The following is a 23,234-nucleotide window of genomic DNA, read 5'->3' as shown; positions in this document are numbered from 1 at the left end:
GAATATTACCCTACACACTCTATGTGAGTACATATTCCCAATTTCTTATCTCACATTGAAGCAAGCAAAAATAAAGATATAAAAAATCCAAACACTGTTGAAATGATACATAATTGTACCCATATGGACTGTATATAACACAAGGCTCACGCTTCATGTCTCGGTTGACTCTGACATTTGTTTAGGTCTGGCAGTCTCTGGATGTGTCTGAAATTGTGTTTGTATATAAATAAATAAATAAATGAACTGATCTCCAGCTCATCTGATTCAGAACACATAACAAGTAAGCATCCACTAATATGGTACATCATTAGCCTGGACAGAGGCAGGTTTGGACTGAATGTGTGTAAACCTGCAACCCAGGGACTTCCAGCTGAGAGGGGCTGACCTTCAAGTCGGAGCGGATATCAGGCTATCACACAGCGGGATGTGGGAGGAAAAACAACACAGCTGGAGCGAAAACATATAACTATATTATATTGTGTAAGCGTATGCTACTGTATTATCTTGCTGCATAATCAGGCACGGAGTCGGCACCATGTAGGATGAGCTCTGCCCTCCAATAAAACAAGAGTGTTTCATTCAAAGGGAACATGCAAGCTTCCTCATCCAGCTTTGGAACATTTAGAGGTAGAGAATATTTCCTTCTTTGATATTCATTTGAGGCTATCCAGCGTGCCTGCTGAGTTTATGGCTTGCTTTTGTTTCTCATTACCATTCCTGCAGAGCATCCTTTGCCCTGTGCGTTAGTATATTTCACTGATGTTTATCTGCTGTCTTCTTTTTAGTCAATGATGAGTTTGAATGTGCTTTCTTCCTTAATGTTTTCTCTTTATGTGCTTGGGTTCACTTGGGGAGCAAACTCAAGCACCAAGCTTTTCCTGTCAAATGAAACCGATAAAGAAAGGTGTTAAGATAAAAATAAACATTTCTAATGGATAAGAACAAGCTTGCATGTTTGGAATGAGTCAGTGGCTTATAAAGAAATAAATGTAAATTCCCTAATGTCATATCCCTTTTCATTCTTGTGTAATTTTCATCAAAAAAATTCACATTTGTCTTTGAATTCCTGGAAAAGTGTTGGACCAATCTAGGCAGCAAGCCTAGATTCAGGAACGGAAGGTCGTAACTGCTGCATTCAACTCAGCAGAAATGTTTCCCACTCAGCAAAATAACTTGGGCTCTGTCCAGAACAGCCTCTGGTCCTTTTCTTGATAATGTCAATCCTCACAGCACAGAGCGTGTTGCCTATCACAGCACAAGGGCGAAAAGACAGACGCATGCATCTGTCCAATGGAGTCAGAAAAAGAATGATTGTGTACAGTTGTTTGGATTTAGAGCATTCATCTAAAGATAAGAGGGGAAACAAAAACACACACTACAACCATCATAATACTGATAATAATTTATTTATTCAGGTAGAGGAAAAGTCTTTGGCAGTGAAGAACAAAGGAACTGAGGGTGATTTAATGAGCAAAGTGAAGTGCTGCCTGGAGTCATATGAGTGGCCCAACTGGACCATTAACACAAGAGCAACAGTAAACCAGTTCTCCCAGAGGGAGCGTGATATCAACCAAGGAACATTAACTGGTTGCACGAATTGGCACGATATCATGACACTGTGAGATCTGCAGGAGTGGACTATGAAAAAAGAAAAAGCACCCTGTGACATTCTATCTCTAATGTGACAGGTGAGGTGTTGGTGATGTTGCTGTGAAACTACAATGATGTTGGAAACATCACAAAGATGTTTGTTTACTGCGTGAAGGGGTGTTTGGCTTTTGTGTGTGAAGTGTCCCTCAGTACAGATTTCCACACGTTATCACAGTAAAATCTAGCACTGGCTTTTTATATATATGACACTAAATTTGTTAACATTTATTTCATCACTCTCCAATCTGGCATACATTTCTGGCCTGAATTGTTACAAAAACATATATAAAAAAACAACAATTACAAACAAAAATAGTAAATCATTTAGTGAAGAAGGAGGAAAACCACTTAAAAAGCAGCTTCATTCACTCTTCTGTATTCACATCCCATTGGCATCTGCTACCAACTGACAAGTGCAACTCTATAGGTCATATAACGAAGGGCAAAGAGGTACAAGTGTGCATCAGTTTGAGACACTTCATATGGTGTTTTCCATTCCGAGAAGTCAGTTCCCTCCTCCTCTCTCTTCTTCCACATCTATTACGTCTTCTTCTTTGTTTTTTCTTCAAACACGTCTGAGAATGTGAGGATGTAGGGGAACGTCTTTCTGGATTAGAAAGAAACACACATTTCCTCTCTACACCCTATAGATAGGGCAGGTAAGGCCATGTCAACCGTTGACAAGGACTTGTTAAAACCAAGTAAGGGAACCAATCAGAATGCCAGAACATTCGTCACACAGCTCACAATATGAGAGGGGCTGAACACACTCCATGCACACTGTGCACGAGCCGGACATAGCAGCTAAACATGCCCGACTGGGGAAAATAATGACATCACAGCTCCTGTCAATAAATTAATTAATTAATCAATCAATCAATTAATTAATATAATTCAGAATACTTATAGAAGACCATTTGTTCATCGATAAAGGCAACAGGACTGGACGCTGGGTCCACTTCTCCTTCTATTCCACCATCCGTCTTCTCTTTCTGCATTCTTCACACTTCTATTACCAGAAACGTAAATATTCAGCTACGTAGACATCACAGGACAAAAAGAAGTTCATTCAATGTCAGAATACTGTTAGAGGTCAGGAGCTCGGCTGCTCCCGTTAACATGTGCAAAAACCTGTTGTTGTAAAGAGTGAAGGCCACTAGGGGTCGCTGCTTCACTCTGTCACAGGCATTACGAGTCAAAAGTCCACTGGCACACATCTATGTTCCACTTAAGGACAAGAAGGGATGGCACAGTTCAAGGTGAGACTCAACTGGCTGGATAAGAATCAGAGTGGAGCTCTTAAAGAGTCTAAAAACTCCACCTGATCCTTTTTGAACCCTCCAGAGATCCTCATCCATTTATCCCTCCAGCCTCTTTACCTAAAACCCAAACACTTCACATCAAGTCCATGCCCTGTAATATCCTATATTAGTGGTGTAAGGGCAAACTGCTGGGTCCCTGCTGTCCAGGGTCACAGCGTGACCTTGCTGAGTCTTAGCGACAGGCTGGAGCGGTGCTGGGCGCGGGGGAGTGTGGAGCTACACCGGCTTCGCAGTTGGACCGGCCGACTCGCTGTGCCTCGCACCCGCAGAAGGAAGTCGAAGTTAGCCGAGGTGTTCATGGCGTAAAAGACGTTGGCGTTGTCGGGGATCACCAGCTCTGAAAGAAGATAAACGAGTGGAGAAAAAGCAGAAATTAGGAGCATGCCTTTAGCTTTTCCAGTTGTTGTTGTTGTTTTTATACTTTAAAAACAACAAACTATATAATTTGAAAAACAGCTGATGCAGGTAATTTTGATTTTGTGATTTTATCTCATGTGTTTCATCATAGCTTAAATAAAGTGACTGCTACAACATCTGCTTCTTGTATTTATTATAAATAACTGACTATATGCTTCAATCATCTAAAGCTCGATTTAAAATGTTGTGGTTTTTTTTTTACCTCTTTCCTCAGAGATGACTTGAACTAACTCGTATCCTTCCTCTGGCTCCATCTCCAGGTTGTGTTTCGCCATGGCTCTAGAGATTACAGCCGGAGTCTTGTCTTGATTGGTCAACTATTTAGGGAATACACAAGAAAATGACTCGCACATGGTTTGACATGTATCATGCAAAAGTGTAAACCCACAAAGCATCTCACTCACAAAGCAACACACACAGACATATTTATTTACCAATATGCTCTTGTAGAGATTCCCGTTGCCCTGCTCCAGACTGACTCTTATGATACACGCATCTTGGGCCTGGGTGTTGTAGGCTGGGGTTTGACTCGGGGAGCTGGGGGTCAAGGGTGTGAGGGAGATGGAGCGCCTGTGGGTGCAGAGGGGCCCGGGGAGGGAAGGAGACGCAGGAGTCATGGAGACGCTGGCTGTCGACGAGCTGGTGTCCATGGAGTGGAGTGAATTACAAGAGGAGGATTCTGAAAGCTGAGGAAACATATAACCACAAGTTACATACAAGAACATTTTCTTCCACAAATGCACCGACCCATAATCTGATCATGCATTGGCAGTTATTTGAGGTGAAACAAGTACTGGAACACATGCACGGCTCAGGCTTTTCAGAAAGCTTTGCCTCAAATAACAGCATTTTGCCTAAATGCCTGTATATTTTTGTCTTTTTGCTGAAGGCAAAGGTTTCAAGAGTTTTGTAAGAGTAGTGGAGGGCCTTCTCTCTCATTCCAGAGGTAACTTTTATTTTGTTCTTCCGTAATAACACTAAAAAAGATCAATTATTTCACATATCAGAATGATGGCTTGTGAAACAAATGGTATCTACACTGACTAGTAGGATCAACATGTCACTCCTGAGAGACAGAATGCACATAAATATGGCTCGGTTGGTCCACTTGTGCTATACGATTTTGTGGCTATGTAAAAATGAAACTGTTAACATACAGTATTTAGGTTTAAATTGTACAACATCCTGCGTAAGGTGAAAGTGAAAGGTACCAATTCAACCGTGTATTTTGAATTGAGGAAGAGTGCCATTTTTCTCTTACTCTAGCGGAGGGTCCAAAGAAGAGCTTAATAACAAAAAAGGCCTCACTTTTAAAAAAAAGTGTCACAAAGTTCAGTCAAATTCCCCAAACCAAATAATTTTCCACGGCCCCTAGGTGCAAACTCGAAGAGGCATTTCCTGTCGTGCTGTAGCCCACCTTGTTTTGCTGGGAGTCGGACGTGTGTGTAGGGGTGAGGCCCTCACTGTCTGACGGGCTGCTGGAGTCACTGGAGGACACACTGACTGAGTCCATGCTCTCCCCTGAGCTGCCAGTAGGAGGCGAACGCGGCGTCTCCCTGACTGGGGAACTGGCTGCATTATTGTCTGGTCCGAGAAACAGCCTGGAAAGTAGCGGAAATCGGTTATTAGATCATAAAATAAATAGGTCACAGCAACTCAGTGCTGAAATAGAACAGTGTGACACTACTAAAAGTTTGCCATCTTAAACCAGACCCTCCTCCATAGGTTGTCTATTCTCTGGATGTACTCACAGGCTGAGTCTCTTCACCATGCTTTTTCGAGGTTTGGGTGAAGTTGGACTGCTGTCACCTAGGCCCTCAATCTCGCAGGACAAGGCGTAGCTGCAAGAGACAACAGTGATAATAAACGTTAGACATCATGTAACATTGCCCAGTGATCTTGAGAACCATGAATTCTGATTAAGAGAAAAGGAGAGGACAAGAGAAGGAAGGAGTACAATAGATCAGTAGGGAGCGAAGACCTGACATAAAGAACCGCAGGGAGAGGCGAGGAGAAAGGACAGAAAGAAACTGTGTCTTTGTGAACAATAGGTCCAACAGACCATGACCTCGCGCACTAATTTGCAGTGCAATCAAGAAAGACGGTATTCAGAGTAAAGCAGCAGTACCTTTCCTCCTCACTGAGCTGAGCCTGGCTCTTAAACCAGCGGAGGAAGGCCGGCTCTGGAGTCAGACAGTAGCTGTTGCAGGCCGACTGAAGCAGCTTGATCTGAGCGATCACCTCAAACTCCTGTAGAGGAAGAAAGTTACAAAATTTAGACATGTTCAAACATGCGGCTCATGTCTCTTAATTGTCGTGGTATAATCGTGTCAGAGGAGGCCGCTTGCAGCTACACTCACCCTGCGTCTCTTCTCAAAGTTGTTCAGTCCACCCTGCGGAGGACACAAAGAGCACACTTTAAAACCCTGGACATAACATACCAATGGCCGCTTAGACAAATATCATTAGGTGGACCACTCCAAAAATGGACTGACAAAATTCCTCACACACACTCATGGAAACTTACGCCCCGGTTTCTGACAGCGGCTACACAGATAGAGTCTCAGATCTGCAGAGCGGTGTAAACTCGCGGACACACGCTCTTAAATATCGAAACACACACACACACACACACATTCAGCAGGTGGTTAAGGGTCTTTTCTCACCTCTACTAAGTCAGGCAGGGCTGTATCTAGCATGGTGAGGTCGGTTAGAAAGGTCCCCAAGTACGGTATCGTTCCTTGCATGGCTCCCTATGGAGAAACAGTTATTTTAAATAAACACTTTAAGGATGCAACAATAAAGCAAGAGACTAATTAAGACTGTGGCCCTCGTGATTTACAGGGTTGGTTTTGTATAATACAACACAGGCTTATCGAAGTATAGCACATAGAGCACTGAGTAAACAAAGCTAAGCATGTGGCTTCATCATACTGGAGAGGCTAGAACTCACTTTACAGTGCATTGCTTTAGAGGAATGCGTTGTTTGAAACTGTAAAGCTCAGCTTTAGCTCTCTCTGAGAAAAAGCTTCTTGTTGTAGAAGCTCTCACCATTTCCTTCTGCAGCTGTAGTCTCTTGTGGGTGCGTTTCTGGTGCTCCTTGGCACAACTCTCCAGACTGGCAAACTTTGAAGTGCCTTCCTGTAGGGCAGGCAAAAAGAAAATGCAGCTTCAGTCCTCCAGATTCTCAGCAGTGAATGAAGGAATGTTTTTAGGACTTCAAGATGTCTCGCATCTGTGAGAGTAGACGTCTTTTTACAGAGAATATTAAATTGACTTACACTTAATTTTGCAAATCCCTCAGATATTAAAGGTCACATATCATGCTCATTTTAGGTTTATATTTCTCTTTTGGTTTTCTACTAGAAAACGTTTCTACCTATATACCATAGTATAGTTGTGACATCACACCTGTCCTGACGGCTTGTTTAAAAGGCACAGTTTCTGGATACGGGCTGTGTATGTTTCTCTGTGGATTGAGCATTATGATGCTTTCACAGTATTTTTATAGCACCTCAACCTGCTTTATAATTACAAAAAAGATGTGGAAATCTCACTTTTACAATATGGGACATTCAAATAATATTAAAGTTAGGGCTCACCCTCATGAGGAGCTCTCTGCTGGTCAGGTAGTTGTTGTGATCAGAGAAAATGTCCGACAGTTCTTCAAATGTCTGCATGCTGTCTCTGTGAAGCCCAGATTCATGTTAGCTTATTGTAATGGACATTTCAGCTAAAATACATCTCAGAGATGCTGTTGAATTCTGCCAAAAGGCTGATTCTTTTATCAAGACTCACTTGTGCACACAGGCCCACACCCTTTTCAGCCTGTAGAGGGGGTTGGACTGCAGCGCAGATACGATGGCTCGCAGAGACGAGAAGTTTTTGCGTATTCGACACTCCTGTCAGGAGACAATTAACAAGAGGACAGTCACAACTTGGCCCATTTTCATGGTAGATTTATAGATGAATTTGTGTGTGTTTCTTCCAACCTGAGCGATGTCTATCCAGCGCTGAATGACACGGGCTCTGACATGTGGTCTGATCTGTCTGTGTTTCAGCACTGTGCTGACCACGCAGGCCGCCACAGCATTAAACTGCGTAATGGTGGCACGAATGGTGGGGGCGCTGTGTTTGTTGTGCTTCTTATCCCTCTGAGACCAGATAGACCCCAGGCAGTGGTGGGGTACAACCTTTTTGAAAAGCAGCTAGAGCAAAAGAAAGGACTGATGTTAGTATGACGGCACTGAAGAAACATTGCAGGGATGTGACCTGCGTCACCTTTCTCTGCTACACAACACACAATGCCAATCCACCCGTTTCCATCTCATTTCCCTCCACTCACCGCATCCATGTAGGTCAGCTGCTCAGCCACCAGGTCGGCGTCAATCGACAGGAAGTCCTCCTGGACCTCGATTTCCACTTCCTCCTCTTCCCCTAGGCAGAAAGAACTGTTGCCGTGGAAACCAGCTGAAAACAGGCAAACACAGATAATTTTACTCAGAGGAAGTTTGATACTTAAGATGAAAGAAGACATACCATTGGGAAAAACTGTAAAGGAGTTTAAGAAGATGCTTTGCAAGTTACCATCAGTGTCGTCCACGCTGGCCTGACTCTGCAGATGCTCCAGCAGAGCCTCTGCCCGTCTAAGAGTCTCCGAGCCTGGCAGTGTCTTGCGGAGGTAGGCCATCAGCCTGTGGAGACAGGGGTATTCAGGCGGCTCCTGGAAGTCTTCGGGACACTGGTCAAGCCAGGCACGCAGGATAGAGGCCAGGGCACTGTGGAGACAGCAGGGGGAGAACTGATTGTAGATAGAGCTGGCAATGACAGAAGGACAGCTGTGATAAGTCAGCTATACTGCTGAAAGTAATAATACTAATAATTGTCCATATGGAACTGACAGTGATGGATGTATAAAAATGTACCTTCGGATGGATCCATTGGTTTCGGAGCCTTTGCATCTGCCTGTGTCTTGCTCATTTTCTTCCACAGTTCCGTACCTGCACAGAAAATAAGGAGAGAGCATATTTAAACCACTGAAACGTATATATTCAGTGCATTATTATGGCGTTGTGCAACACTTCACTCCACTCCTACCTGTCTAACAACAGCTGCAGGACAGTCTGTGTGCTGGCGAAGGCTCTGTAGGTGGACAGGAAGATGGAGGTGTAGGTGAGGTCATTGTCTCCAAATGCTGTCAATAACGTCTCCACCAGACGCTCCAGTGTTCCAGCGCGGATACTTCGAATTTTGCAGGTCTCCAGCTGGCTCACAGTGTGGCCGGGAGGCAGACGATCCCCCTCCGCCTAAACAGACACACACAACAAATCTGTTTTTGCACTGTTGAACCAGTGGGAGCTGAACTAAGGAGCACCATTATGCACTGCACTTTGCTGGTGCTTCCAAAGCTTTCCTTTGCTTAGTTTAGCTTTAAATGCATCACAGATAAATATGTTTGATGCACCAGGTCGTCTTGGTTGGCACCTTGGTCAGTTAAGCTTTAAAGGGGACATACTATGCACGTTTTCAGTTTAATACTTGTATTTTGGGTTTCCACTAGAAACCATGCTTTAATGTTCAAAAAACTCTTTATTTTCTCATTGGCTATGTCAATATACCTGTATTCACCCTCTGTCTGAAACGCTCCATTTTAGTAGCAGCACTTTCTACCTTTATATACTGTAGTTGTGACATCACAACTGTACAGGAAGTCCTGACGGCTCGTTTAAAGACTGCTTCTATATACGGGCTGTGTGCATTTCTCTGTTGATTGAGCCGTTGATGTATAAAGCACCTAGAGATGCCTTTAACAATATCTGACCTTTAAAAATTAGAAATTAAAGCAATTGGATGAGAAGGAAAAATGTACCAGAGACGAAGATAGAGGTAGTGAGGAAACAGTGAGGACAATCATAACCTATATTTAATTCTGATTTCTCCAGATGTGTCCGACTATTGTGTCCACAGGGAAATGGACTAAAAAACAGGCAGGGGGAGAGGGTAGAAGAGGAGGTGGCACAGACATGGAGAAAAAAGAGACCTTGGTGAAGTTAGCACGCTACAACAGGAAACACTCCAATCTGCTTTTAATCACAGCAAGCCCCTCCTCCACCATCCCTCCAGACAAGGGAGGACAGCAGCACAGCCAAGTTCTCCCACCACTCCCCTCTGATAACAACTCAGTCCACCAAAGAGTACCATTATTTATCTCTGAGGTGACGCGCTGTACTGTGTCACACACACACACACACACACACACACACACACACACACACGCACACACACACACACAGCCACGCACACAATTCATTTGCAACCAAATCTAGTAACTGCACGCTGTAAACATACACCAGTGTACAATCCCACTGATTGTACAGTACAGTTATTCACCGACAATTGATTTTAGTCAATAAACTAATGCTTCAATAGGGATCGCTCTGTTTTCTACTCGACTCAATAGACAGCACTGTATAAAGCACCCATGTTGTTTTAATTAGCTCGAATACAGTTGGTGGCTCTTGTCGTTGTCAATACAGTCTTAAAGCCTCAGCTATCTATTTTCTTCTTTTATGTGCCAGCCCCACATCCCCCCCATGTCAAGCACAAAGAGGCACCAGTGATACTAACAAACACGAGATCGTGATTTTTTTTTCTTCTTGTTAACAAAAGCCATACATCTGTAATTTCTGTTTAGCCGTTACTGAGAAAACACACAAGAGAAACTCAGGATAATGCTCTAATTGGCCCTTCTGTGCAGTATAATAATACACCGTATAACATCTTATTATGCTGATATAAACAGCACAGTGGAGGAAACAGTAAGGCTTCATATGCAATGAAAAGAAAATGCACAACTGAAGGAAAAGCCTTTAATAGGCTACCCTCTTTTTTTTGTCATACCAGCAGTTTTTTTTTTTATAAAACACTGCTGTACAGGGGAGCGAGCAGTTTCGTTGGCAAGTCGATGGGAAAGTCAGGAAATCACATGCTTTGGCTAAACAGTCCAGGTCTGGTGGAACTGTTGATTTTCAGCAGGCAGCTAAAAGGTGTTGTCTGAACTGGGAGATTTATACTTCATTTGTTAAAGCAACAGCACGATGCCGAGTGACATCCCACTATTGAAAAACACAATCTGCTTTAAACAATAGAAATAGGCTTTTGTTTTTTTATGATCAGCAACAACAAAAAAGATTGCTTTTATAAAAACCATCCACAGATGTTACATTTTAGGGCAGAGACTATTCCACTTTAGGAATAAGTCAGCAGTTCATATTTTTGCACTGCAACAGGTTAGGAGACTGGGAAAAGCAGCATCAGGTTTTCATTTCTGTAACCTTTTTTTGCTGGAGGTTTGGAGCTGTGAATCTTTCATGCTGTGAGACATCAGGCGGGCCTACTCACCCCGAGCCATCTTGCTCCCTTGTTGGCTGCCTGCTGAATCTGAACCCTCTTCAGTGTCACATTGTAGATGGCTCCTTCCTCGACTTCCTCCCCCCAGTCCTGCACCGAGCTCTGTCAGGAGAGAGTAAAAGAGGGAAAAATGTTAGAAGCATCCAGAAGAGAGGGACGGGATATGTCTAGGATGAAAAAGACATGGCTTTAAAAACTTCCTGTAAATAACTTCAGGCTGCACAGCCAAACTTGTCCTTTGTCAAAGCGTCATTTCAATAGTTAAACAAAATGGGAACTGATGTTTTTGGAAGCATCTCAGAGAAAAGCAGAAGGACGCATCGGAGAAAGAAAAAAAACAGAAACACAACCACAGCACTCAAACAAACTAGTAAAAGAAGGACTGAAGTGCAGTAAAACATCAAGAATGACCAACTCCCCAACCCCCACAGCTGCAACCAGCCAGGCCTTCCTCCCTGTCTTTACTCCCTCTTTTATTCCCTATCCATCTCTCAGAGCTGGACCGCTCCGCTGGAACTAAGAAAGCTGCAGATAAGAGCCAGAATGGACAAAGTCTCTCAAGCAATCCCCTACTAAAGAAAACAAGACACGTTGATTCGTCTCTGTCTCTTTGTTTGTCTACTTAAACAAGCCAAGAGAGCTTGATTATAAATGAGAGCTCAACCACACTGACATCAGCTCATAATACTAAAAACATTTGTGCTCATCTTGCTCCAAATGTACTGCTGTCTGCCTCTGGTTGTAAATCACTGACAAACAGCAGAGATATGCTGAGACATCAACACACGGAGACAAATACAGAGGCAGAGACAGCAAAAGAGAGGGACTGGCCAAATTTAAACACCACGCATGCAGTATTATGGCCAAATCCTCACACACAGGACGCAGCCAAGATCACTCTCACTTGTCCCCACTTTCATTTACACAGCTCAATGACAAAGTCCACACTATTCCCCAAACAGAAGAGCTGCCAGAATAGAGGTCATGGGTCAAAGTCGCTGTTAACAGGCTCAATGGACGGTCCTGGAGGCCGGTGGCACTCAACCATGACTGGGCCGTGTTTGGGTTTGAACAGAAACATGTGAAGCTGAAACTGAAAAAAAAAAACACAAAAAGAAAAAAGGAGAGGAGTAAAAAAAAAAAGATCCATACTGCCTCTGACAGATGAAACCAGTGAGCATGTCTGTGTTGTTGTATGTCACAAGCTGAATTTGTCTGAAACATCTCCTCCATGTCCTGTTGAGCATCTTAAGGTCACCAAACACATCTCTCCCTCTCTCTTTTAGGCTGCTGCTGGCTGGCACAGAGACAGATAAATACATCAGTGCATGAGTCATGCAGTCCACACACTCCCAAAACAATAGCGGGAGGTCTCTGTGCTGGCCAGCCCAGGCTGCTGAGTTCACAGTCTGCACACACAGCCTGCCTTTTTGTCAGCCACAGAACTAGAGATGTTTTCCAGAGCAGGGTTTTAAAAAAGGCTCTGCTCGCTTTGTGCACCAAGTTTGGGGCTTATTGAGAAACAAAGTTCCACGAGTTTGCATGGAAAACGTAAACCAAATATGATATTTATATTCATCAGAGAATGAAGGCCAGAAACATTATACAGCAGATAGGGATGCGTTTACAGAGAGCACAGTATATCAAATGACCCTGGGTTTGGTGTAAACAGGAGATGAGTTGTTTACTCTGTGCACTAATATGGATCCATCCCCAAGAAGATGCTCACGAAGTGCACTAAGGAGGGCAAACAGTACACTATCTCTACTCAAGTAGTTCTAATCTGCCTATCAGCTGTGTGTGAAACAATACTCCCAAGATAACAACAACAACAACAACAACAACAACAACAGTTGTGTTAAATCTCTGTGTTGGCTTTTGTGTTTCCCTGGCATGGACGCAGCTGGGACCCGTGGAGAGACAGTGATGGCCCCGGGGTCTGGCCAATTGTTCCCTCTCTGTTACGCTGCGGGCCCCCAGACAAAAGTTCTCATATCCACCATTAAGCAAGTGGAGGGCTCGAGTTCATATTCTGGCGGAGTCAGCAGGGGATTTTTTTAATTTACGTTATCCCCCCCATTCCGCACATTTCCAAACTTTGCGCGACATCTTTACGCACCAACAATGTGGGTTACACTGGATTTAAAGCCTAGAAAAAACAATTTAAAATCAATGTTCAACTGTTCCCCCCGCTGTTCCCCTCCTCCCCCTCTTCTCCCCTTTATCCGCGACTTTCCCAAGCCTACACCCCCCTCTGCCCCCCCCCCCCCTTCCCTCTTCAGCCTCCCTCCCTCTCCCCCCCTTTCTTCAAAGCCACAAACTCAAAAACAGAGCACAGAATGGAAAAGCATGAGGTCTTATTGTTGTTCTTTTTTTTACCATTTTACTTTTCCAGGCGAATTTCATGGTGAGCGTTTCTTTCATGATCCGGGGACAGCATCAGAGCTCAGATATAATCCGTCAAGAAAGAAGAAGAAGAAGGTTTGTCCCTGTATTTCAATTCAAATCCCAGATCCTCACTGAAAAATGTCTTCTCCTTCACCACACAAACACACTTTCGTCCGCTCGACCCCAAACTCCAAATCCTCCTCTGTCTGTCAGCAGCAGGCTCTCCCCTCTTCTACTGAATGGCCAAACTCCTCCTCCCTGCACTCACAACAGTCCCCTTTAAACTCCTCCTCCTCCTCCTCCTCTTCCCTTTTTGTCCGACTTCCATCAAACTGACAACAATGTGCGCGCTCAGACGTAGAGGTGATTTCTCTTTGCGCAATACACCAATGCGCAATCATAAATCTCTTCCCAAATTCATGGCACTTCATGACGGATTTCCACAATGTGTTTATAGGGTTTAACCCTTTAAAACGTAAATCCTTATATGTACAGTAGCACAGTACAGTACAGTTTTTTGGTAGCCTGTTCTGTATTTTGCTCTTGTTTAAAATAGTTTTAATAACTTGTTATAAACACAAGACTTGTAGTTTTTTTTTAAAGAAAAAACAACATGTATTGGATGTGTTTTCTGTATATATTGTGTTTGATTGCACTGTAAAAAATGCAAAGTTCTAAAGTGTTTTGGTTTCAGCTGTTACAAACTAATAAAGTTGATGTTTTTAGTGTGATATTCCTTTTTTGGTTCACTGTAACAGTGTTTTCTTGAGTGGAGCCACAGCGTAGTAACACAGGCAGGGAATGTCATGATAAAAGACCATAGCTTTAAAAGATACCCACTTTATTTGACTGGCTCACGGTGCTGGAGGCCAATATTAACTTTACCTGAACTTTAAAATGCATTTTTACCACAACAAGGATTTTGTCCTGCATCACTTGGTGTGATCTTAAAAAAGGGATCTATTCATGACCAGTATGGAAATGGGAACTTATCTGCAGTGTCTGCAAGTTCATTCTTCCTTACGGTAGTGTCAATGTATGTCTGTTTCACCTGTTAGCATAGAGAGCATATACTGGCACACAAAACACTGTTTTTAACAGTAATGTGCTGCCAGCTTAATTTGAGGCAATTTATCAGACTTGACACCGTTCCCCCTGGAGCCACAAAGGGCTTTACACAACTGTTTCATAAATGCACTCCCCAACACCTGGGGCCGGTTTCACAAAATACATCGTTTTAGACTGGTGTTTAGTGTTGGACCAGTCTTACAGTCATTTTGCTGCTAGATCGGTCTACACATTTTAGACTTTAAAACCTAAAAAGTTAGCCACCCTGCCCCTTAGTTAACTGGAGACAAAGAGCCGTGAATTTAGATATCGATCTAAAGTCCATCTAACAGCCATATCTTTGTGAAACCGGCCCCTGGTTGACTTCTCTTTACTTAAACTTTGGGTCATTACAAACCCCTTTCAGTTTCTAACTATAGTTTACCAACCTGTTTATTTACCTCTAAGCCTCAGTGGCCATTACCATACATAAAACAGTAATGTTAACATACAGATTTCACATGAGTGAGTGAAGTAAGTAGACGTCTTGTGTGTGAAGCAGCTGCCGCCTCACGGCCCCTGCGTGGGACAATTCAAGGAAGGCCGTAGATGCCGTCACCAGTACTGTGCATTGTCAGTGACAGGAGAGGAGAATTGGCCACACTGTTCCACTGTGAATGGGCCTTCACACGTACTCAAACAGCCCACTTGTATGAATAAACGGGAAGATATGAATCAAGCAATGACTTTGTGAGGGATCTTTTTGTACAAAGTTGTATCGTAAATATTTGAGAAATGTGAGCAAGCAGCGGTTCATACATTTAGTCAGCTGATGAATTAAACTACTGATCCAGTCAGGAGACAGTGGGAACCTTATGATGCTTATTGTCATCTGGCTCAGTGGGAGAGATAACAAGACCTGCCGTGGCCCCCTTTTTAATTTCATGTGTGTGTACGTGATATTCCTTCCCACTCCTCTGGCTCCCATAACACCGACACGTAACCCCGACGTCACACTCAGCGTCACTGGCTGTCACACACCACGCTGTGAAGCACACACACACAAATGTACCCACGCACACACAAGGTCCCCACTTTTGGCATCGCTGCTGGGAGGGCACTAAAGGGCCAGGGAAGCCCAATGAACGTCTCTGTCAGTGTTTCTCTGCGTGGCAATCATATATTTTACCAGGTTTTCTTCTTGCTGACAGTAAATCCGACCCCATATCTGGCCGGGCTCCAGTTCCCAGGCCGAGCTGCCCCGGTGTCCACTTGGGTCCCAGGGGCTCTGGGAAGCCCAGAGGGGCAGTGGGAAGGTTGCGACACTACACGACCTCCAGCTCAGCACGGCAGAGATTGTAGTGTTGGTCTCCCAGCTGGAATGATGTCACATCTCAGTGCAAACAACACACTTGACAAATGTGACCGCTGCTGCTCCGTCTGATGGATGAACAGATGAGTGCGCACATCTTTGAACATGAGATCAAAATGTGAAATGTCTTAGTTTTTGCTGGAGTCAAGGTCCATTCATGTAAACTCCTATTATTATCCAAAGGGATGCATCAGAAAAGACTCTAAGGCCTGTTCTATAGTTTAAAGGTCCCATATTATACTTATTTTCAGGGTCATGCTTGTATTTGGTGTATATACTAGAACATGTTAACATGCTTTAATGTTCAAATAACACACCTTTTTTCTCATACTGTTTGTCTGAATATACCTGTATTCACTCTCCGTCTGAAACGCTCCATTGTAGCACCTGTCTCTTTAGCCCCCTCCCCTCTTGAAAAAGCCCTGTCTCTTCTGATTGGTCATTGTTTCTTGGTCTTCTGCATCAGGGCTTTGCACCGCCATTTCAGCCGGGAAATGACCATAACGGCACTGTAGCAGCACATCCTACCTGTATACAGTAAAATTGTGACATCACAACCATTTGGAAGTCCTGATTGGTCGTCTAAAAGCCCAGTTTCTGAATACAGATTTGCGCGCATTTCTCTTTAGATTGAGAGTTTTGATACTTTCATTGTATTTACATAGCACCTCAGCCCGCTTTATAATCAAGAAACGTATCTCACTTTTCACAATATCTGACCGTTAACAAGAATGTGACGGAGGTGATCAGCATCTTCATGTTGAGATACTTGAAAGGCCCTCAAATATTGCACACGGTATTCCAGCACTGTAATCATGGCGGATTCTCTTTGCTTTGTTTTCCATTCTCGTTACACTAACAACGTAACTACACTTGGAAAAGCGCATGACGCGGGCAGAGCAGTTTTTTTAATAATGAGTTCCTGCTATTATTGAACTTCCCAAGTGCGCTCTTCACCCTGTTCCACACAGTCAGAGCAGGGAGCTACAGTACAGACAGAAAGGGGACAAAAACAGGAGGAGCGCCGCTAGCACTGTTATTGCACCACTGTGGGGAAAAACGCACATTCCAGGAAATCTCCCACTTCCTGCCTCCAGCCTCCTGACTCCAGCGAGCCTGCTGTCCTCATACCTGACTGGCTGGGAAGCTTCTCAGGCCCGGAGCATGGTCATAAAGGATGAGACGAGAGGAGAAGAGGAAAGTAGACTGAGCGGGAGAGACAGACAGACAGTAACCACAACAACCACAGATACATAAGAGGACAATATTGGGGTTGGGGTTCTTGGGCGGCATGTGTAATGTCTCATTGTTTACATCCAAGATAAGAAGGTCTTTTATCAAAGAAAATGTAGGACACTGTCGAGATTAACTTTAAAGGACATTATCTCTACTGTGAGTGTGAGAGATAGAGACAGAAGGGGGAGAGTTCCCACACTACAACCAGAAACTGAGAGAATCCACACTGGCTGAAAGACAAGCGTGATGCAACAGGACCATCGTGAGCTGGCTTCCAGAGAAACCGGGATTTCATATTTCAGACTGGAAGGAGACACCCTGCTCTCTTTTGTGCTGGAAACCAGTAAACAGAGGAGAGACTCATCATCTCATCCAGAGAGAGGAGTATCAGCTGTGGCTGGAGCCAAACTCTCCAGTGGAAAGTCATTGCGTAAAATTTAAATCTTTCCGGTTGCTACCATATCTGCACCAAACGAGAAGAGTGTACTCTCTCCTTGTTTGTACATTCTTCATGTATTATGCACGGGTATGCACACAGTGCGTTTCACTGTATGTTTGTGTGCGGTTGGTTGGTTTGTGTTTCCAAAGCATACCGCCCAGTAGAGGGCAGAGTTCATAAACCGCTGTGTTTATCCAGAGTCAGCAGAGGTCTTAGCCAGACCAGGCCAGAGCCACAACACCCAGGAGGTTGGATTTATGGCACAGGGTCATGATGGTCTGCTAAAACTCAATAAAGCCTAAGAATGAGACAATCAGAGTCGCTTAAATAGGTCAATTGAGAGCAGGGAAGCGGAGGCAAGGCGCTCAATAAGTGCACAATAAGTGCACGAGGTAATTTGATAGTTATTTAATGAGGCAGCAGATCAGCAGATGAGTGTCTGTGGATCCAGTATAGTAGCAACATCGAAAACACAGTTGAACAAGGACATGCCGGGTCTTCTCTAATGACACACAGAGCTGCGCTTTCTTTTTCTCCGTCTCTTCTTCTGTCAACTGAACGCTTTGTTCAAACAGCCACATTAAAGCTCTGTCTGCCTCCCTCCTTCTTTCTCTCTTTCTCCCTCTCTCTCGTCTTATGTCATGCCTCTACTCCCCTCAGATCTATTGTCCTGACCGGTGCTGAGCTCTCCCTCTTTCTCTCTGGATGGGTGACATCATTAGTTTCCAGTAAAGTCCAGAGCTTCAGAGCGAGAGACCCCTCCTTCTCCTCCTCCACACTCCACACATTAAACACAGCTGACCTTGCGAACCAAACCCACCAAATCAGGTTTATGTATAAAGATGTTTAAGCTATTAGAAATTTGCAAACAGACTTATTTTTCCTTCTGAAAGCCTCCACATGGGGTCAGTTGGGCCGTTGCACTAAAGCGAGGATAATCCTCTCTGGAGCTATGATGACTCAGATGGTATGCTGATAGTTAAGGTACTTTCAGGTGTCTCTGCGTTTAGAAGAGTTACGATAAATTCCCAGCACATACACACACACACACACACACACACACACACACACACACACACACACACACAGACAACCCCCCTTCATGGGGCCCCAGCCCTGACCCCCTCTAGATCTAAGCCCCGCTAAGCCTTGAATGAATCGGTCTGGACTGGCTCGGTTGTCTGTCTGACCCCTCCCTGCTAATGAGAGATGGACCATCTGTTGACCAACAGATACATGCCACCCTTAAGTTGTCACATATGCAACAAAAACAGCACACGGCATGTCACACACTGGTGACAACTGGTGCCTCGTCCAAAACTACACAGACAAAGACAAATTCATCACCTTACAATGTGCAAAATAACGGTTACGTTAATTAATTAATTTTATTTCAATGTTTTTTTTATGAAATTGTTGTTCATGAAGTTGTTTGTTTTGACTGTACTGCGAAAACGAGATAATCCATTTAATGCTTATTTTAAGGCTGGGGGATTTTACGCTGCTGTGTTGTTTGTGTTAAATTGAAGTATGAAGCATGTGTGTCGTAGGAAATGAAACTGCACACACACACACACACACAAACACACACACACACACACACACACACACACACACACACACACACACACACCCACACCCACACACACACACACACAAACACACACACACACACACACACACACACACACACACATACAAAAGAGGCAGCAGCACAATAACAAGCATTGACTGTTGCCTTAACCGACCAAAATATAAGACATTTACTTTTTTTTTTTTCAACCAAACCAATATGGATGCATTAATTTATTAAAAATGTATCCTGCTGTTTAACAGTGTTTGACCTCAGAATTAAAGTTAGTAACCTGTATGAGCACTCATTTATTGTTGCTCACACACACACACACACACACACACACACACACATCACAATGCCAGCTTGATCCTAGTCATGCGTCCTGGCTAATACTGCAATCCCTGCCTGAGCGGGAAAAGGAGTAGAGTATTTAGTGATTTAGTGTGTGTGGGTGTGTGTGTGTGTGTGTGTGTGTGTGTGTGTTTGTGTGTGTGTGTGTGTGTGTGTGTTTGTGTGTGTGTGTGTGTGTGTGTGTGTGTGTGTGTGTGTGTGTGTGTGTGTGTGTATGTGACATAGCTGCTGCACATATTGCCTTCAGACTCCTATCAACCCACCACTAAACACACGCACACACACAAACACAAACACACACACACACACACACAAACTGCTGAAAAACACACACCCATCTCTATATGGTGCGATGAGTTTCTGCCCCAGTTAAGCGAGCTGCTCCTGGGGTGTTGTGGACACTCGGGTGACAGGGATAATGCCCCGCAGTATTGACTTTTCACACCAGTCCTGATAAGTGACCTAATTCAGCCCAAGACCACAATATGAACCTCTACAGCACTGCAGGCAACCAGACAACTTGACCTGCTGGGGGTCACCCGAGTGTGTAAACACCATCTTACTGTAAGTGGTGGACAGAATGAAAGAATGACGGATACCTGGATTATGGAGAAAAGAGAAGTGTGGTAGTTTAGGAATTGTGCAATTGGAGACAAAAAGAGAGGACTGATGTACATTATCGTACTTTCCTTACTGGGCTAATCAATAAACCCAAGTTCTTCTTTCCTCTCCCGGCCGTATCACATATAAACTTGTATAATGCATAAAGATATTTCGTAAACATTTGTACGAATGTAACCCCTACCGTTTCATACTCATTTCCAGGCAAATGGTACAGGTCAAAGGCTACAGAACTAGTCTTAGCCGGAAGAATGAATCACTGAGGAATCATCAAAACACATGACAGGCAAGGATGAAACCTTTAGGAAACACTGAGACGTCACTGAGCATCAGCATGGAACGTGCACTTCTCTGTTCAGAAAGTCAAGAAAGAGGAAGAAGGAGTGCGAACTCAGCTTTCTTACTTTTTTTCAATGGAAAACAAGCCATCATCAGAATTCTCTGACACGCCCCTCGTTCCTATGTCCCTGTTTTCCCTTTATAAAATCACTTCTGCATTTCCACCAAATGGCCCCCTGAGGTTAATGAACTACCCTGCTAGTTATTGTAAGCCAAAGGGGTATGAGGTAGCAGCTTATATTCCCTCTACTGGAGTTTTTTTATCGATCAGCTCGCAGCTTAATTACATTGCATTATTGCTGATAGAGAGAGGAGAGTATCAAAGAACACTGCAGACTTCATTAGAGCTGTCAAATGTACTGTGATAACCCACTGAGACATGTATATTCGTCAACACTCTCACTTCTGTGCAGCTGAGTTCAAATACGGTCAAGTGCTCTGTTGTTCCTACTACGTGTGACAATATCTTGCAACATCTGAATAATAACATTACAAAGCGGACACATTATGCTCATTTTCAGGTACATACTTGTATTTCGGGTTTCTACTACAACATGTTTACGTGCTATAATGTTCGAAAAATACTTTATTTTTCTCATACTCTCTGAATATACCTGTATTCACCCTCTGAAATGCTCCGTTTTAACGCTGAAGTCAGTAACTTTCTGTCAATATGTTTTTGGGTTTTTTTCATATTTGCTGAAACTGTCACTATATTCTGACAGCACACTGAGACAGACACCCTGTGAAATATATCATATATGTCTCTAACTCTGGAAACCTCGCTTTTTACAGTATGGGACATTTCTTTTTGAACAAAGTTTATTTTGAGATTTTGTTAATACAGTCTTGACAGTAATGCATGAACATGATTGAGTAGGGGACATTTCTAAGATTCATATTTTTATTATCTACGTTTTTTTATCATTCATTTAATTTGCTCCATCTTCCTGTCAAAATCGCCGCTTCTGTGAACTATCGTGCGTGCTGATGTTAGAGTCTCATCGTCCTCGGTGGACTGCTGATCTGAGTGACTGACACCTCAGCGCTCTGCCCTCGTCTCTGACCTGAACTGTGGACCTGACAGCTGCCTATAACCGCACAGCACGGTGATTACAGGGAGGTAATCAGTGTAATTGCTGCCTTTATGACTGGCATGGTTTCATAACATCATGTATTGTAGGTAGGCAAAAAAGTTATGTGAGAGGAGAGTGAGGAACACCTGACAGCACTAAAGTCAAAGTCTCCTCCAAGTCAGCGGGAGCCAGCTGGTGCACTGACAAACAGCATGTGGAGAGCTCATGCAATTATTGCTTTTTATCACAAGAAAGGATCTTCTTGTTACACTTGAAGCTCTTTGACTACCCACTGATAGTTTTGTTTATCCTTACATAACGTTAACACACTCTAGCCAAAGCTGTGAGGGCATTCACAACTCAATAGTCTAACAAGGATGAGTTTCTGACACATAGAGAGATGCATGTAAACTGAGCCCCACTTTGGCTGCAGCATCCAGAGTGTCAGTGTCTGCAGGCTAACCTCCAGTCTTCTTATCCCTTGAAACAATTGGCGGAAACAGTGCTGTGAGATGGCAGGACGCGTCAGCCAGGATGTCAGATAGGCAGCGAGGATGATCCCCAACGCTTTGACTCAAAAACATACATTGTGTGATAATCATCTGCTAGAAATTGGGATATTTTCATAGTAATTATAATGTGTTTTGTTTTGTTTTTTCTGTTAAAGAGTATGAATACTAGAGCAGGTGAGGTTCAGCGTCTCGCTCAAGGACACTTCAGCAGGCTATTTCTTTTCTGACCTCTAGTCACTAAATCTCAACGTGCCATGTGTAAACACCCAAAATTTTTTCACTTTAGCCTCAATACCACAAGTGCGCACATGCAAACAATTAGCCGCGACTTAGCCGAAATAAGCTGTCGCTGCAGGTCGTTTTCTAGTAATCACACTGTTGTGAGGAATCTGCGGCCTCACACATAAATTGAATAGAGGTAAATAAACTTAAACACATGTACACTGACAGGAAGTGTAATGTAAGACACATTTTTGTCATGCTCTGCTGTTGGCTGACACATATTTAAGTCATTATGGCGTTGGGGTTCTGAAGTAAAGTGAGTAATGCCTCTTCTGTGAACTCTATGACCAGTCAGCAAAACCGTGCATGCACACACACACATAAAGTGACCACTAAGCGGTAGTTACAGTGAATTACTGCTTTGCACAGGAGGTCAGCTGTCTTTCCGTCCGGCCACCAAAGGTTACTGTCTAGTTTGCGTTATTGCACTACAAATTATTGCATCAAATTTAAGTGAGTCAAGGTCAAACAGAGGAACCGAAATTCAATAACTGATTGATCTTTGAGTTGAGCAAAGAAGTTGTTTTTGATTTGGTTTCAAAATGTTCCTCACTTACTGTACATTACACTGTTGTTTCATGTTGGAAGTATAAACCACTGTGTCAGTTAGTTGTCCATGTTACCGCCAGAACTCTTACAGATTTGCTGTGATTTGTCATCAAACACCTTTGTTTCTCTCAAGCACAAACACTCTCCATATTTTCCCTTTCCTATCACTCCCCTGTTTCTCATAATCACCGCAGACGTCCAACAAACAGACCTTGGAAGGACAAACACTGCCATTCTCTCTGCTCCTCACTGCACATCTTTAAATGTTTTTAATTCCAAGCTTCTTTATCGGGTTCCTTTTACTGCTCCAATCACTTCCCATGCTTAAGTCTATCAAAACTGACCAAAACGTTGACACCAAACAACACTGCGACACATTACAAACAACAGAAGGCGCAGGAAGGTCATGGAAGCGAAGGCCAACATCTGCCAGATTGTTTAACGAGACTGGAAGTACATGTGCTTCTCAGAAATAAAAAAACAGATTTCAACAAACAGCGGGAGGTGGACAGACACAGATATTCTGCCTTGTACTGACCCAGTGGCGGGGGCTGCTCTCCGGGGAGCGAGGCTGGTACCTCTGCAGGGCGACCCCTCCTTCCCCCTCCAGCAGTAAGGTGCAATCCAGGTCTGGGCAGTGGTGG

At 43.7% G+C, this 23,234-nt stretch overlaps 1 protein-coding gene across 1 annotated transcript; it reads right to left on the bottom strand.

The window, feature by feature from the left end:
- Positions 1–1,442: 1,442 nt before the first annotated feature.
- Positions 1,443–13,385, bottom strand: rgl1 (ral guanine nucleotide dissociation stimulator-like 1). The gene is made up of 18 exons (XM_083940150.1): positions 13,182–13,385; positions 10,794–10,904; positions 8,490–8,698; positions 8,318–8,392; positions 7,980–8,170; positions 7,738–7,862; positions 7,385–7,600; positions 7,191–7,294; positions 6,995–7,079; positions 6,444–6,533; positions 6,059–6,145; positions 5,753–5,785; positions 5,521–5,642; positions 5,144–5,233; positions 4,810–4,993; positions 3,827–4,078; positions 3,595–3,709; positions 1,443–3,312 (listed from the first exon to the last, which is right to left on the bottom strand). The coding sequence occupies exons 1-18, from the start codon at positions 13,224–13,226 to the stop codon at positions 3,125–3,127; spliced, it is 2,322 nt and encodes a 773-aa protein (XP_083796276.1). The 5' UTR covers positions 13,227–13,385; the 3' UTR covers positions 1,443–3,124.
- Positions 13,386–23,234: the final 9,849 nt, after the last annotated feature.

Source organism: Echiichthys vipera, assembly GCF_963691815.1.
Source record: "Echiichthys vipera genome assembly, chromosome: 3".
In the NCBI taxonomy this organism is placed as follows: domain Eukaryota; kingdom Metazoa; phylum Chordata; class Actinopteri; order Perciformes; family Trachinidae; genus Echiichthys; species Echiichthys vipera.
The sequence above is the reverse complement of the archived record's forward strand: the minus strand, read 5'-3'. Positions and strand labels throughout refer to the sequence as shown.

Bases quoted from the DNA above. Each gene is read 5' to 3' on its own strand.
- rgl1 (XM_083940150.1), bottom strand. From the start codon at position 13,226: ATGAAAGAAACGCTCACCATGAAATTCGCCTGGAAAAGTAAAATG. The intron at 10,905-13,181 runs GTAAAAAAAAGA...CTCTCCTGACAG, and splicing joins TCGCCTGGAAAAGTAAAATG to AGCTCGGTGCAGGACTGGGG. The intron at 8,393-8,489 runs GTAGGAGTGGAG...TTTTCTGTGCAG, and splicing joins CTGCAGCTGTTGTTAGACAG to GTACGGAACTGTGGAAGAAA.